General features: G+C 38.2%; 1 protein-coding gene across 1 annotated transcript in view; it reads left to right on the forward strand.

Moving 5' to 3' along the window:
* LOC130844974 (guanine nucleotide-binding protein G(q) subunit alpha) overlaps positions 1 to 14,617 on the forward strand; it is a 280,960-nt gene that overhangs the window by 94,505 nt on the left and 171,838 nt on the right. The window contains exon 2 of the mRNA XM_057721434.1: positions 1,753 to 1,937. Within this exon, the coding sequence (XP_057577417.1) occupies positions 1,753 to 1,937 (185 nt within the window). The remainder of the gene's footprint in view (positions 1 to 1,752; positions 1,938 to 14,617) is intronic.

Genomic DNA, 14,617 nt, shown 5'->3' on the forward strand with positions numbered 1-14,617 from the left:
TGAACAGAGATGCTATCTGGGTCTTTTCCTTCCGTACCTTGAATTGCTCAGGAAAGTAAAGATACTGGTTTCTTTCTATAAATTGTTGATCGGTAATGAGAAACAATTTCATGGCTTTTTAGAGACTTTCTGTTTTTTTTCCCCGTGTTCATGGATGGGATTATAGTAAGTTCATTTTTAACTCTTGGAATTAATCTTGTTAAAACGGGCATCGATAGCATCCACATTTCAGTGTTAACTTTATACTTCAAGGAATTCTGGATCACTGTATTAAAAGTCATAAGAAAATGATAAAGGAGGTGTTAATTTTATATTTCAGGAAATTCCAGATCACATTATTAAAAGTCACATGAAAACGATAAAAGAATTGGCGACCCCAGTTCTGTGGGGCCAGAAGTCATCTTTCATTGTAGCTATGTGAGGCTTCTGTGTTTACCAAGACATCTGTAGTCATTTAAGAGTGCTTCTATGAAAACTGTAATACTCATTTTAATTTTTCATGATTCTTTATAAAGATAGTAATGAAATCCAACCACCAGGAAAACCAAACAAAATTAGGACAGATGTAGTATTCCAAGTTTTTAGTTCTCCTTTTCCACCTTTTTTTTTTTTTTTTTTAATGCCTTGTTGATAGAAAATGGCGACAAGGATACTGTTGTCATCCTGTATATTATTATTATATTCTTCCGTGTTTAATATCCAAGAAACTTTTATTTTTTCCCCCACATTGTTAGGGGAAGACAAAGACATTTATTATTTTGGAAAGTTCAAGGAAATTTGAAAGTGAGTGGGAGATATTCAGAAATGAAGTTACATACCCCTAAACCACTTACATTAAAAAAAAATGAAGCTTTTAGATCCATAGTTTCAGATTCACCGTGGAAGAAATAGGTTGTCAGTCAGTGGAATGATCTCATCTTCCATCTTTCCTACCCCCACGGGCGTCTGTAGCTTTGTTATCTTCAGGCTTTTGGTGACTGGAAAGGAATACTGAAGAAGGGAAAAATGAGAACACAGAAGAAAAAAATCCAGTGACAGTAAATTTCTGTGTCATAGTTAAGAGTAGGCAAGAGGAGAGTCACTGTGTCTTTTCCAAATTAAGTGATTCCTTGGCATAACTTGGCTGACCCACCCCCACTGGAGATAAATACAGTTGGTATCACTGTCCTGAAAACTCCTGATTCTTACCTTATCTGGATACTGTGCTCTCCATATACCCCATTTTAAAATAAGAGAAAATGTCTAGAAATTTTCAGGCAGTTTTGTCTTACCGCTTTCTGAACAGCATTTGTGTAAGTGCATTGTCATTTCCAGACCCAAATCGTGGCTAAACATCCCAGTCTCCTGGAATCATTTCAGACATTCTCCAGGGAAGAGAGCTTTATCAAGTGTTTATTCTGTTCAAAGGATGCTATTTTCATTGTGTTTCTTATAAGATTCATGGTTACAAATCACTATCAAAATTCCATACTGAGTGGCTTCCGAAGAGGTGACGGTTGTTTTTTTGTTTTTAGGGGGTTTTTTGTTTTTTGTTTTAAATCTCATCTGCCTCTAAAATGGACTCTCACTCCTCTGATTTTTCTGAGTGTTCACCATAGGTGGCCTTTCCCCTTCTGGTAATGCTGCTGTCCTGTGATGCCCTCTTAGCAGGCTCTTGGGGATGTCACATCCAAGGCCTGCTCCTCCTTTAGTTGTCTGGGAGACTGTGCTAAGGTCTCATGGTCTGATGAGCTGCTGTCGTTTCTCTTCCAGGGACAGGAGAGAGTGGCAAGAGTACGTTTATCAAGCAGATGAGAATCATCCATGGGTCAGGCTACTCTGATGAAGACAAAAGGGGCTTCACCAAGCTGGTGTATCAGAACATCTTCACAGCCATGCAGGCTATGATCAGAGCCATGGACACGCTCAAGATCCCCTACAAGTACGAGCACAATAAGGTAGGTGTGGCTCCTTGGGAATAGCTGGGTCACATGGAGGCTTTTTTAAATGGACGTTTTCCATCTCATCCTAAGTGAGGCTTTTAATGGCTCAACAAGTTGTTTATAATTTTTTTCCCTTATCTTTAAAGTTGCAGCTATAAAAAAATTGGAGTTGTATTCTTAATGATATCAGTGAAGGACATGTTTGGATATTCGATGATAGATACATGGATGTTTAAAATGTAGGTGCACACATTACATTAAGAAGACATTTTGTCAGTTCAAGACAAATTGACCCAAGTGAGGGGATTCAGATGAGAAGCAGTGGCCTTGCTTCAACCTCCCACTCTTTGTACTTCCTTGAAAAAAGAACAAAAACAGCTTAAGACCATTCTGTCCAGTTTAATTTTGGATTTCGTGACTTCCTTTCAGTAGTACCACAGGCATCATTTTATTTCAAAATAGGCCCATCTGTCACTTCCAGTAACCTTTCAAACACGTTTCCTTGCAGTTGTGTTAAAGTAATAGAAACTTCAAAAATCACTTGAGAAAGGGTTAGGGAAAATTTTTTTTTAATTTTTAGCTTTTGAGAAAACAAGGAAACTTTCCCAATATCCAGCATTTTTTGTTACTTTAAATAGAAAACCAGATTGTTTTTTATTCAGTTAAAAACAAATGCTGTAATAGCTCACCCTCTAAATATTATAGCTACATGATCCTGACAAGGGTGGTGCATCTGAGGGTGTCTCCAGGTTTGTGTTTATGAGGGAGGCGGAATCTATTTGGAGTTTGTAGAAATGTCTTTCCTTCCCGTTAATCAATCAGTATGTCTACTGATGGATGCAGTCTTTGTTCCTTACAACTTGTAGATGCTGATCTTATAATAAGTTGGTAAAACCTCACCTTTTGTTAACAAAACACTACCTTTGCACCTACAATTATTTTAGGACCTTCAGTGAGAACTTTCATTCTCTCAGTATTCTCAATAATCTACTCTTGAAGATATTTCCATATACCAGGATCAATGGGTACTAGCAAGAAGTTGGCATGCCCAGTGTGACTCATTAACTGAGATGTAACTCACAAACATGAATCATAGGTAAAATAAAGCAGTTCTCTGTACCTCCGCTTCTGTTACCATTTAGAAGCTTCTAAAAATTCAGATTATTTTCAAATTGGGCATTTCTTTTTTGGGGGTGGTTCCTTGAAATTGACTGGCTGCTTCTTATCTGATGGGTACTTTCACATTTAGTTTTCCAAAGGCAACGAGAGTCTCTCCACAAATAATCCTCCCCATTTGTACTCTCAAGGGTGAAAAGATCTAGATAGGTTCATGGGAGTGTGGTACCTGAATTATGTGAGGTTGCCCGGATATGGAAACAGTCTGAATTTAAAAGGATCAAGGTCCCCCTCTCCCCAAGAAATCTCAGTGTAACGAGTTTCTGAAATAGGTGGCAAGCTTATTTTGTTGCAGTTGTACGACTATTCTGTAGAAGGAATTTTTTTTAAAATGCCAGTGACTTTTCCAATCTACAGTTGGTTGATAATATGATGATCTAATGTTATCACAGGTCTCTGAATTCTGTCTGAGTTACCAAGTGTGGTATAATTGTGTATGTGTATATTTTACATATCTATACATACATATTGCCAGTTTACACATTAAAGTATAATATCATCTCCTTAATTATACCAAAAAAATCATCTTTCTTGGTGCTCCAGAAGAATCCTTAAGGATCTTGCCTTGATGTTGGATTTTCATATGAAGGTCATTCATTGTGCAGACATATAGATGTAGAAGTTGATATGGAATTTATGCCTTATTCATAGACAACATCAAGGAATGCTTATTGTGTGTTATTTGAGCTCTTTGTATCAATTCTAGCTAAGTAGAATGTTGGATACCATTCAGTTAAAAGTCAACATCGTAAAACATTATAATAATACAGATTTTTCTCAGAGATCATAATTATCCTGTGAAATCTTCCCACATCTCTTGGTTACTTAACATACTGCCTAATATAGTGACTGACCTCTGAATTCCTCAATATGTTTAATTCTGTTTAGTTCATAATATAAATTACATTCACATTTGCTCCATTTTCTCTACAACATGTATGAATTTTAAAGCATCACCCCTTGCTTCCTCCATTAACTTCCTCAACTCTGCCCCCTCCTTGCCTTTGTTAAAGCTTATTAAGGAAATAATGTCGTCTTTCTCCTTCCTGTTCCCCCAACTGCTGCTTCCTCCTCAAATTCTTCTCTGCTCCCCCATGGTACTAAGTGATCCCACCCTCTTTAGCAGAACCCATAGTGGAGTATTGATAATTGCCTAGCTTGTATTAGTTATGATGATCTAGGTATTGATCTTATTTTCCGAAGTAGTTTCTGGGCTCCTTGAAAGTAAATCTCGTGTCAGTTCCATTCAGTCTTCATTGTCCTTGGCATTGTATCTTGTACACAGTAGGTGTTCAAAAAATACTTGCTTTATGAATGGGTAAATCATTTGTAAGCTTTAACAACTGAAAGCCTCCTCTCCTGCAACCCCCCCCCCCGCCCCGCCCCGGTTGTTGAAATGATTATTCAAATCAATAGTTAGCTGTTGATGTGTAAGGGAATAAATGCGGCAGGCAGTCAGGGAGGCAGAGATGGTTAACCAGGGCTAGGCAGAAATTTGCTGTCCAGAAAGAGGCAAGGGCAGAGCTGAGGGAGGGGCACTTTGGGGAGGAGGAATGGCTAGAGTAAATGTTCAGAAGAAGGGATGTGCTTGCAGTGTATAAATTGGCCATTTTTACTTGAACAGAATTGCTATAGAGGAGAACTGGAGAAATAAGAACGACAACAACAAAAAAGGCTTAGAATGTGCTTCTAAAAGGTTTTAAATCCAGGCTAAGAAGTTTAAATTTTTTATTTTCTTGTATTCATAATACCTGCTTAATAATAATAATGTTTTATGTCTTGGTTAGAGTTTTCTACACAAATTCCTGGTTACAGTATGCTCTAATGTTTTCTAAATAGTTTAAAGGACTTGGTGTGCATTTTATTAGCAATTACTTGGAGGCAGTGCATTGTGATTTGTATTACTTTGTGACCCTAAAGATATAAAATAAATAACCATTCGGTTTATTAAAAAGCTTCTTTTCACATGCTGCCATATTGGCTGTAATCTATGGTAGTAGCATAAATAAAAACATTTTCCAGTATTTTCCAGCCTAATTTTGTTTTTGGTTCTAAGTGCATGTATTTTGTAAAGCAAAAATGTAGCTTACAAACAATATGGCCCGTTCATAACTGAGAAATTGTTCACAGTTTTGTTTGCTGTGAACTTGGTCTAGCTGGGGGCCTGCCATGCTGAAATATTGCCATTTCTTTTGCTCTTGTGTAAGTGTTACTGCACTGAATTGGGAGTCTCACTGGTTAGCGGGGGGCTGACACAGTGGTCAAGGGGAGTCCAGACCACCTCTGCCCGAACTAGCAGTGTTGCATTGCATGTCTCTTCAGGGCCCTTACTCAGTGTCCCAGGGCTCTTCAGTTCCAGGGGAGCTTGTAATAGATTGCAAACTTCTACCAAAAAATCAGATTAATTCTTCCCTGGGTGTGTATCCACTATCCTGTTCTTGGACTTTCTTTGCCAAACAAGTAATATTTATAGGTGAGCTGCTTGGACTCAACCCAAGTAAGAGAATGTGTTTGAGGACTTCTGAATACTGTGAGGTCAGGTTTATTTATTTCTAAATATTACTTTGCCTTTTCCCTAAACGTAAGTGTTGATAACTAATGTTGAAAGGGATTAAATATCTGTTGCTTTGTCAAATCAGGAGATCCATTTAAGGCTCTACCAGGTGCAAGGCATTCAACAATGAGACAGATTACTCTGTCATTTCTTACCTTCCAAAAGGTAGAATTTTCATCACTATTATTTTATGCTTTCCTGTCTTATACAGGCGTACTCTTCTGATTATTCTTTGATTGGCCTTGAAATTAGCTCAATAAAATTTCTAGGTTAACACGGCCAAGAACTGTCTTGAGTTACAGCTTGGGGAGGTAGATCACAAGGTTTTGAACTCCTGACTTTTATGTACTTACTGCCTGAACCTGGCAGTTGGCATTCTTCCTGCTCTGCCTGTTGTTGTTTCATGTGGATGTGCCTTATTTTCTTAACCGAGTGCAGATTACCTTATAGTGAGCAAGCTTCTTGTCTTATAATTTATTATCTTCCCCACAACAAGCCAGGAATGTTGCAGGAGCTTTTGTTCATTGGGCAAATTACTCCAGCTAGCGGGTCCTGGTATCCCTTTACTGTTGGCTTATAATTTTAGTGAACTGTGAAACCCAGCTATTCTTACAGCAGTTTCAAAGTACTGAAAGGCCTTTGCTCGCTTTGCCAATCCCAGGGGCAGAAAAGAATCTGATGAATCTTCAAGACGGATATTGAGTAGAACTCCGCCCTGTGCTAATGTTGGGTAGACACTGTCACCTGTTCTCGTTTCTGCTGTTAGACCCAAGAGTCCTGATGACTAGGGCTCTTTTAGCACCTAGGCTGCAGCTGCCTTTGACCAGCCAGCCAGAAGTTTCCAGGCCTGACTCCTGTGTTTCCCTTTTTCCCGGGGGTGGAGAGGCTGAGGGGACATGTTCCTACAAATACCTCTTGTCCTCCCAGAACCCTTCTAAGAAAGGACGTGTCCCGGGGAAAGTACCTGGTTAAACACATTTACAGCTTTCTGAATTTTCTCTACTTCCTGAGAAATCTAAGCTCCCAGAAGCCATTTTTCAAAAGAAAAATGTAGCCAAGATTCCAGAGGACTTGCCAACTCATTCCTGCCTTTGAACAGTTGAACAAGAAAATTACTGTACTACTTTTTTCAACATGAGGGAATTTTCTAAGAGACTGATTTCAGTTTAATATTTGTCACGTATGTGATAAGCACATACTAAAGGTAGACCTTAATCAGTATATTTCGTTATGTATTCCTCAGGACGGTTGTTTCAGTCAAGGTTCTCTGCTTGTACGCAACGGAAGCCAACACTGGCTAATTTGAGTAGAAAAAGAATTGGTGGGGCTATGGGGTCACTCAGAGAATTGAGGAGATGCCCAAGGACTAACTCTCGAAGCCAGGGCAGGTCTGTGGAAGTCACCTGAGAGAAGTATGAACTCTGACCGTTTTCAGTCTTCTGTCACTCCGCTCAGGATTCAAACTCCTGGGAAAACTTGCCTGATTCTTCCAGCCCGGCTTCTGTGCTAGCTCTTTGGACAAGGCTGGGCAATTTGATTGACAGTCCCTGAGGGAAATCTGAGTACAGTTAGTAGACGAAGAGGAATGACGTGGGCACAAATCACAGTTATCTTCTGCAAAATCATACCATCAATTTAAGAAATAAAATGACACATGGGTTCTCTATAGATGCAAACCCTCCAGTTTTGCTCAGCATTTGCTAAGCCTGTCCTAAAATACAGTTTCTTATTCTGGCCTTGTTCAGGGTAGAATGTGGGGGGAAGCTGAAGGGTTAGTGATATAGCAACAGTTATAAATGAAGGGAGTAGCTGAGTTTGAGCCCAAGCACTGAGTAGCTGAGTAACCTTGGGATTGTCACATTTCCTCCCTATGCCTAAATGTCTTTATGCTCTAAGCCTGAAATGTCCTCATCTGTATGATGGTAACAGATAATAATAGGATATTTCAAGGGCTAAATAGATAATCTATGTGAAAATGTCTTGCCAATGATAAAAAAAAGTTTGGAAGTTATTATAAGATGAATTTGTCATCATGGAGAGAACAAATACTACTCATCTTCCATCTTTATTAAGAATAAAACAAACAAAATAACTTAAACAGCATGACCAGATTTAGGAGGTATCTAAGGAAAACTTCCCTCAGAATGACAGTCATTGAAATGGGATACCAAGGGAGGTAGAGAAATCTCCTTATCTGGATGTGTTCAAAAATAGAATGTATTTTTAACATGTGAAATTCTTTAAGGCAATTTTGCTGAAATAAGACCAGGGATGGACTAGACAACCTCTTAAATGCTTTCCAACACTGTTTTTTTTTTTTTTCAATGCTGATTCCAAAACTCTAACAAAGAGATGAAGCTGTTGTTAAAGTTATTTTGTTATAGTTTAAAGCTCCTACCTTTTTTGAACATTGTCCATTCCAGAGTACTTACGAGAATTTAAAAAAAGAAAAAAAGAAAGACAATTAAAAACAGATTTGTTTTGACCAGTGGTCTCTAGCCTGATGGAGATTTTTCTTTCTTTGCATCTCAATCCCATAAGTGATTACAATATTTATATCTGTGTGTGTGTATATATATATGTGTGTGTGTATTTTTAAACAGGGTTTAAATTTCAAAATCAGGTGCAGGTTTTGTGGGGATTAGTAGCGATAGTTATTTTAATTGGGTTGTTGGCTACTGGCCACCAAAGACAGCCTGTACTTTTTCACAGGGAAACTTTCTACTCCTGCTTCTACAAATCTTTGAGAGTTTCCTTTCTAATAAATAGTCTAAAGGAATCTAGAGACTTTTCATGACCAACTTGATCTGCCAGTCACTTCTTTTTCTGAAGTTGGTTTACCACTTTTTCCCTTCTCTCTAGGACTGTTGTTGAGGAGTTGATCAACACGGATTCTCTAGTACTTATATCAGCTTTCAAAATCCCGTTGTATACTTTCTTTTCTCTTTTAATATCTTGTAAATATGTCCTAGCCCTGTTTTCTCATCACTGCATCCTTGTTCCACTGTAGTTCTTTATTCATTTTATACCCATGGCAGCCATATAAAAATAGAAGATTAATATGAGATTTTGTAATCCCCTTTTCTTGGCTGAAATTAATCCATAATCCCAAGGCATGCCATATCATTTATGCGGGATGAGTTATCTTGAGGTCACGTTCATTAGACGAGAACTCTGAAGCGAAGAAAGCCTTGAGCAATAAACTGAGGCTGATTTCTTTTTTTGGTGATTTTTATATACAGAAAAGTGCACACATCATTAGTATTGTCCATATATTTTTCCATTGTGAACACATTTGCATACAGACCTGTTCATCCAGATTAACGTGACCAGAAATTCAGAAACCTCTTCATGCTTCCTTCCCAACCCCCAAGGGGGACCACCATCCTGCCTTTTAATGACATAGGTTAGATTTGTTAGTTTTTGAACTTTGTATGAATGGAAGCATACAGTACATATTCCTTTGTGTCTGGTTTATTTCAGTCACCATTACAACATAGGAATTCACCTATGTTGTTACCTCATTTATTCATTTATTCTCCTTGCTATTTAATGCAGTGCCCCATAGAGCTTTATGAAAGTGGTTTCTGTCTGTGCTGAACAATATGGTAGCTATTAACCACGTGTGACTATTGAGCATGTGAAATGTGGCCGATGTGACTGAGGAACTGAATTATTACTTCACTTAATCTTTTAAATTTATATTTACATGTGACTAGTGGCTACTGTATTAGACAGCATAGTTGTATAATATTCCATTTTATGAATATGCTACAGTTTGTTTATATCACCTTGTTAATAGAAATTTGGATGTTTCTGGTTATTACACATAATGCCACTATAAACATTCCTGTACCTGTCTTTTGGTGAACATAAGCATGTATTTCTTTGGGGTACATACCTAAAATTTGGAATTGCTGAATCAGAGGTGTACATCTAGTCAGTTTCAGTACGTGGGTGCTACCAAAGAGTTTTCCAGAGTAATTGTACCAATTTACACTTCCACCAGCTATTTGTGAAAGTTCTAGTTGCCCCATATCCTTGACAACACTTGGTATTATTAGTCTTCTTATTTTAGCTATTCTGGTGGCTGAACAGTGGTGTCACATTGTTGTGTTTCTTTGATAAGTAGGCATGTTGAGCACCTTTTCATATATTTTTCAGCCTTTGGTTATCTTTTAAAAAATACTTTTTACCTTTTTTTTTCTTATTGGGTTGTCTGATTTCTTATTGTTTTGTGGGACTTCTTCATATATTAAGGAATCTCAGTTGAGTAAATGTATTGCAAATATCTCTACTTTGTGGCTTGCTTTTTATTTTCTTCATAGTTCTTTAAATGAAAAGAAGTTCTTAATTATAATGTAGTCCAGTTTATCTTTTTTTACCCTTTTGTATCCTTTTGAAGTAATCTTTGCCTGCTTTAAGGTTGTGTAAATAATCTGCAGATTTTTCTTCTAAATTCCTTGTTGTTTTGCCTGTTATATTCAGATCTAAATTCCATTTCAGATGGATAGTGGAATATGGTGTTGGAGGGTGGTCAGGTTTTATTTTTTTCATATGGATATATAATTAACTCAACTCATTTACTAAAAAGACCATCCTTTGCCCAGTGCATTGCAGTGTCCATCATCTTTTATTTTGTCACTCAACAAATATTTACTAAACATTTCCTATATGAAAGTCAACATAAACCAATTTGGCTGTTTTTAAAAAAGAAAAGAGCAAGTGCTCTAAGGAACATTACTGATTTGTCCAAACACATGAGAACTCTACTTAAGCAATCTCCCTCTAAATCCCTTTCAGCTGCTCAGACTTTGGGTGTCCAGGGACTGACAGCCACCATATAAAATACATGTGGCATAGTTTAACACGTTTTAGTAGGAAGTTATGAATCTGGTCATTTGGCTGTTCTTAGTTAACTCCTGGCAAAGCATCACATAAATACTTTCCTTGTTCTTTTAAACCAAGTAATGCATGATTTTCCCCTTTCATTTTAAAACAATGCATCTATTTTCAATTAGAGAGTCAGAATCTATTTGTTGGAACCAAAGAAATGAATGCCTAATGGAGTTTGAAGGGATCTAGTGAGAGTATGAGAAATGCTAGCATTTTTCCTCCTCATTCTCACACCACTTAAGAAATAATTTCAGTTCCGGACTTTTTGCTGTTGCTGACATTTAGGGTGGGGCTTGCTTAGGATTTAGAAAAGCAGCAGTTTTGCTTATCTTGGTCAGCTATATCAAAGCCTAAAATCTTCTTGTTTCTTGTACTCTATTCTTCACTGTATCATGTACCCTAAATCACTTACACTTGCTACATAATTGTGCTTTTAAATAGCATGCTGTTAATATACTATGAGTTTCATGAATATATGCACATGTAAACAAACATGAATATCCTCAAGGAAATGTACTTTAGAAAAATAATGACATTTTTGTATCATGTTATATTGTGACACTTTCCTTTCTAGGGATTAAAAAAATGCTCCGCTTAAAGCTATGGTCACTAGTTTTGGCGGATTTGTTGTAAAATCTGTATCTTGAACACATTTATTTTCCTGATTTTATGTTTCTTAAAGTGAATTTGTTAAGAAGATAACCTTTAAGTTGTTGCCACCACTACTTTGTAAGATGATTATGCGGTTTCCTTAATCTTGTGTTATTTGTTTAAAATGAAAAATGACTTAGAAAGAACTGGCATATATCAAGAAACTTGATACCACTGCTGAGATGTGTAAGATTATAGATTAGTTGGTAGGTTATCTGTTTCTTTCAATGTACACACATCCTCTGCGGTAAAAAGTATAACTCCTTTGAGATAAAAAGAAGGCTGTCCTGACTGTGGTGGACGTTGGCCTGTCTGGGAGGTAGTGAACAATCCTAGAGGTCAGTGGTTCTGTGGTAGGAGTTTGGCTGTTCAGCTCATTGGTTTCCTTGTGCATTTTGAAGGCACTAGCCTGATCTTTGCCCTCAGGCTACGCCCATGGCAAAGAGTTAAGAGTGTGTATCTGTTGGGTTACACTGCACTGCAGCCAAGCCTTCACTAAAGTTGGGTGTTGAAATACTTTTGGATCCAGTTATCCTTCAATTCACCCTGATCCTACATTTTCCATTACAAAATGGAAAATATAGTGTTAGCAGTGCTTGTCAGAGTTTTAGGAATTTTGGCTTCAGCAGGGCCAAGTACCATGTCAGTGTGATATTTGGCCAAGAGTCTGATATGGCCAATACCATATGCTTTGCTGATGGTCTGTGTAGAGGTAGTGTGGTGTGTGCCCAGCCATTGGGAGGAAGGGCAGCCTGAAGGAAGAGTTGTCTGCTTCTTCGTACAGTGACACTATCATTTTGCCAAATGCTATATGAAGATGAGATGCCTTCTAATTTGCGTATAGGTGCCATACAGTCTGATGGCAGGTTTGGATCATCCTAACTGAAAATGAGGTTGGGAATGGTGATTTTATATTCTTCTTCTTATTATTGTTCTTTTACTTTTTGGCCTCATCCCGCGGCCTGTGGGACCTTAGTTCCCTGAGCAGGGATTGAACCCACACCCCTGCATTGGAAGCTGGGGTCTTAACCACTGGACCGCCGGGGAAGTCCCATGATTTTATATTCTAGAACAGTGCTTCTCAAACTTTATTGTGTGTGCAAACCACACAGAGATCTTGTTAAAATGTGGATTGTATTGCAGTGTATCTGGGGAAGGCCCAAGATTCTACTTTTCTCGCAAGCTCCCAGGTGATATTGAAGTTGCCTGAAGTAGAGCCATCTTTGAAATACCTGACTCTACCACCAGAGGCAATATGAAATCATCAGTGGGCTAACCTTTGAGTAAAGATCCCAGAACTGATACATCTACAGGATTTCAGCCAAAGGACATTCAGCAAGTTACAAACTTTCTAAATTATGCCTTCCTCCTCTGAAAAGTGAGGATGGTAATGTTACCCACTTCCTGTAGCTGATGTGGGCATTAATGAGAGAATATAGATGTGGAACTTTCAGGATAGTAACATCAGTATATAGTAAGTGTCCACTAAATGGTTGTTGTTAAATTCTTCCCAGAAAGTTTTGGGTCAGGAGAAACATGGGCCTTTGGAGGAAGTACAGAATGTGTGAGGAGAAATTGCTGATTGTTTGAAGATGTTGAAGAGGCTGTGACACAACGAGACGTGGGTTCCCATTATCAGGTACACCAGTGGTTTCCAGGAAGTCGCGGCCTGGCCTTTGATAAGACTAGGACAGCTGGTCTAGAATGTAAGTAGTGGTGGGGACTCAGAAGGGGTTCATGATCGATGTGACTGCTGGGATCAAGGAGCACTGACTCTTTCCTGGTGGTCAAGGTATCTTATTATCTTGACTCCAGGGGGTTTGCAAGTAAGAGGGGGCAGCCAGTCCAGTGAGGAAAATGGATGGGGGTGGGGAGGAAGGAAAAGGGAGAGAAATAACCTTTGCTCAACAAAACCAACCAACTGAGCACACAAACCTGGGCCTGAGGCCATGTCACGTATTTTATGTGCTCAGATGTGTGAGGTGTAGGTAGTATTCTAATTTTACAAATTAAAACAATGTTTAAAATGTGTATCTCAAATCACTCCATTTCCGAGTTCCTGGGGCTGGATTTTGAAACCAAAGTTGGGCTTAATAACTTACAAAAGGCAACGCTGTACTTGACTCCATAGACACCTTTGGCACTAGGACACACATGTTTAAGTTTCTTATGAGAAAGAGGAAGTGAAGTTCTCCGTGGCCACTGCAGCCCCTGTATCAGGGACAGAGGCAAGAGCGGGCTGCTCACTGCTGTGTCTCAGGACCTAGCATCCTGCCTGACCCACAGTTAGGAGCAGTAAATATCATAGAATGGATGAGCCAAAATCTGATTGAACAGAGCTGGTTGCGTGCTACTACTACTACTGTGGGCCTTTTAAACTCTTAATTCTTACAACCATCCATTTGACGTCTGCTTCCTGACTATAACTCTTTTTAATTACCTCTTTATATTTTTGATGAATAGCATGGTTGTTTAACATCTAGTTAATTTTAAAAACTACACAGTTTTCATTTCTCGTAAGGCCAGAGGAAGTATGACATGAATTTGCTTATGGCGACCTGCAGTCTCATGAGAGAGATAGATAGGATACTCAACAAAATTATTTAATTCTCTTATTTTCGGGCAAGACAAAGATTTCTACATGAAAGTGTACGTATTTTTCTTCCTTTTGTGATTTCCCTTTCTTTGTCCTCCTTACTGTCATTCTGGATGGTGCATGTGGTGATACCTGTGGCACTGCTGGGCGTCTGTTTGCTTTCTGACAATTGCCCGGGGAGAGATCTTTTATGGCAGCCAGGGAAGGTGTCTCAGCTACTGTACTTGTGGACTGCCAATAGGTCTTGATCTGGACTACTATAAATGATGTGAAGATACAATAAGGTATGGTGAGCTTGGTCACAGATTAAGAAAGTGATTGGAAAGCTCATTCAGCAGAAAAATCACTTGACTATGAATTATAAAACACAGTTATAATATGTGAACAGAGCTATAATATGTGAAATTAAGAAATTTGGTTGAATGGTTTCATAAGGACTAGATTCTTTCTCCCTCCCCTTTAAAGTTCCCAAGTGGAAATACATTGATTTTTATAAAAATAAAGGTAAATGTGCTCATTATAAAAAGAAAATTCAGACAACATATGAAAGCAAAGGAAGAAAGTAAAAATCACTTGTAATTTTACCATGTGAGAAAGTCAGTGTGAACATTATGATAGGTAGACATGTTAAAATTTAACTATGCACGTATAAATGTGGAGTCACTATCCTGTATCCAAAACTTTGTGAGCCAGATTGTTTCTGAATTCAAAATTGTTTTCTTTTTAGATTTTAGAAAGATAATATGAGAACTATGCTATATATTTTGTAAAGCCCCCATCAAGGGATAGGTTCTATAATCAAATACATAACATTTCAGCAGC

The sequence above is a fragment of the Hippopotamus amphibius genome, chromosome 2, assembly GCF_030028045.1.
Source record: "Hippopotamus amphibius kiboko isolate mHipAmp2 chromosome 2, mHipAmp2.hap2, whole genome shotgun sequence".
In the NCBI taxonomy this organism is placed as follows: Eukaryota; Metazoa; Chordata; class Mammalia; order Artiodactyla; family Hippopotamidae; genus Hippopotamus; species Hippopotamus amphibius.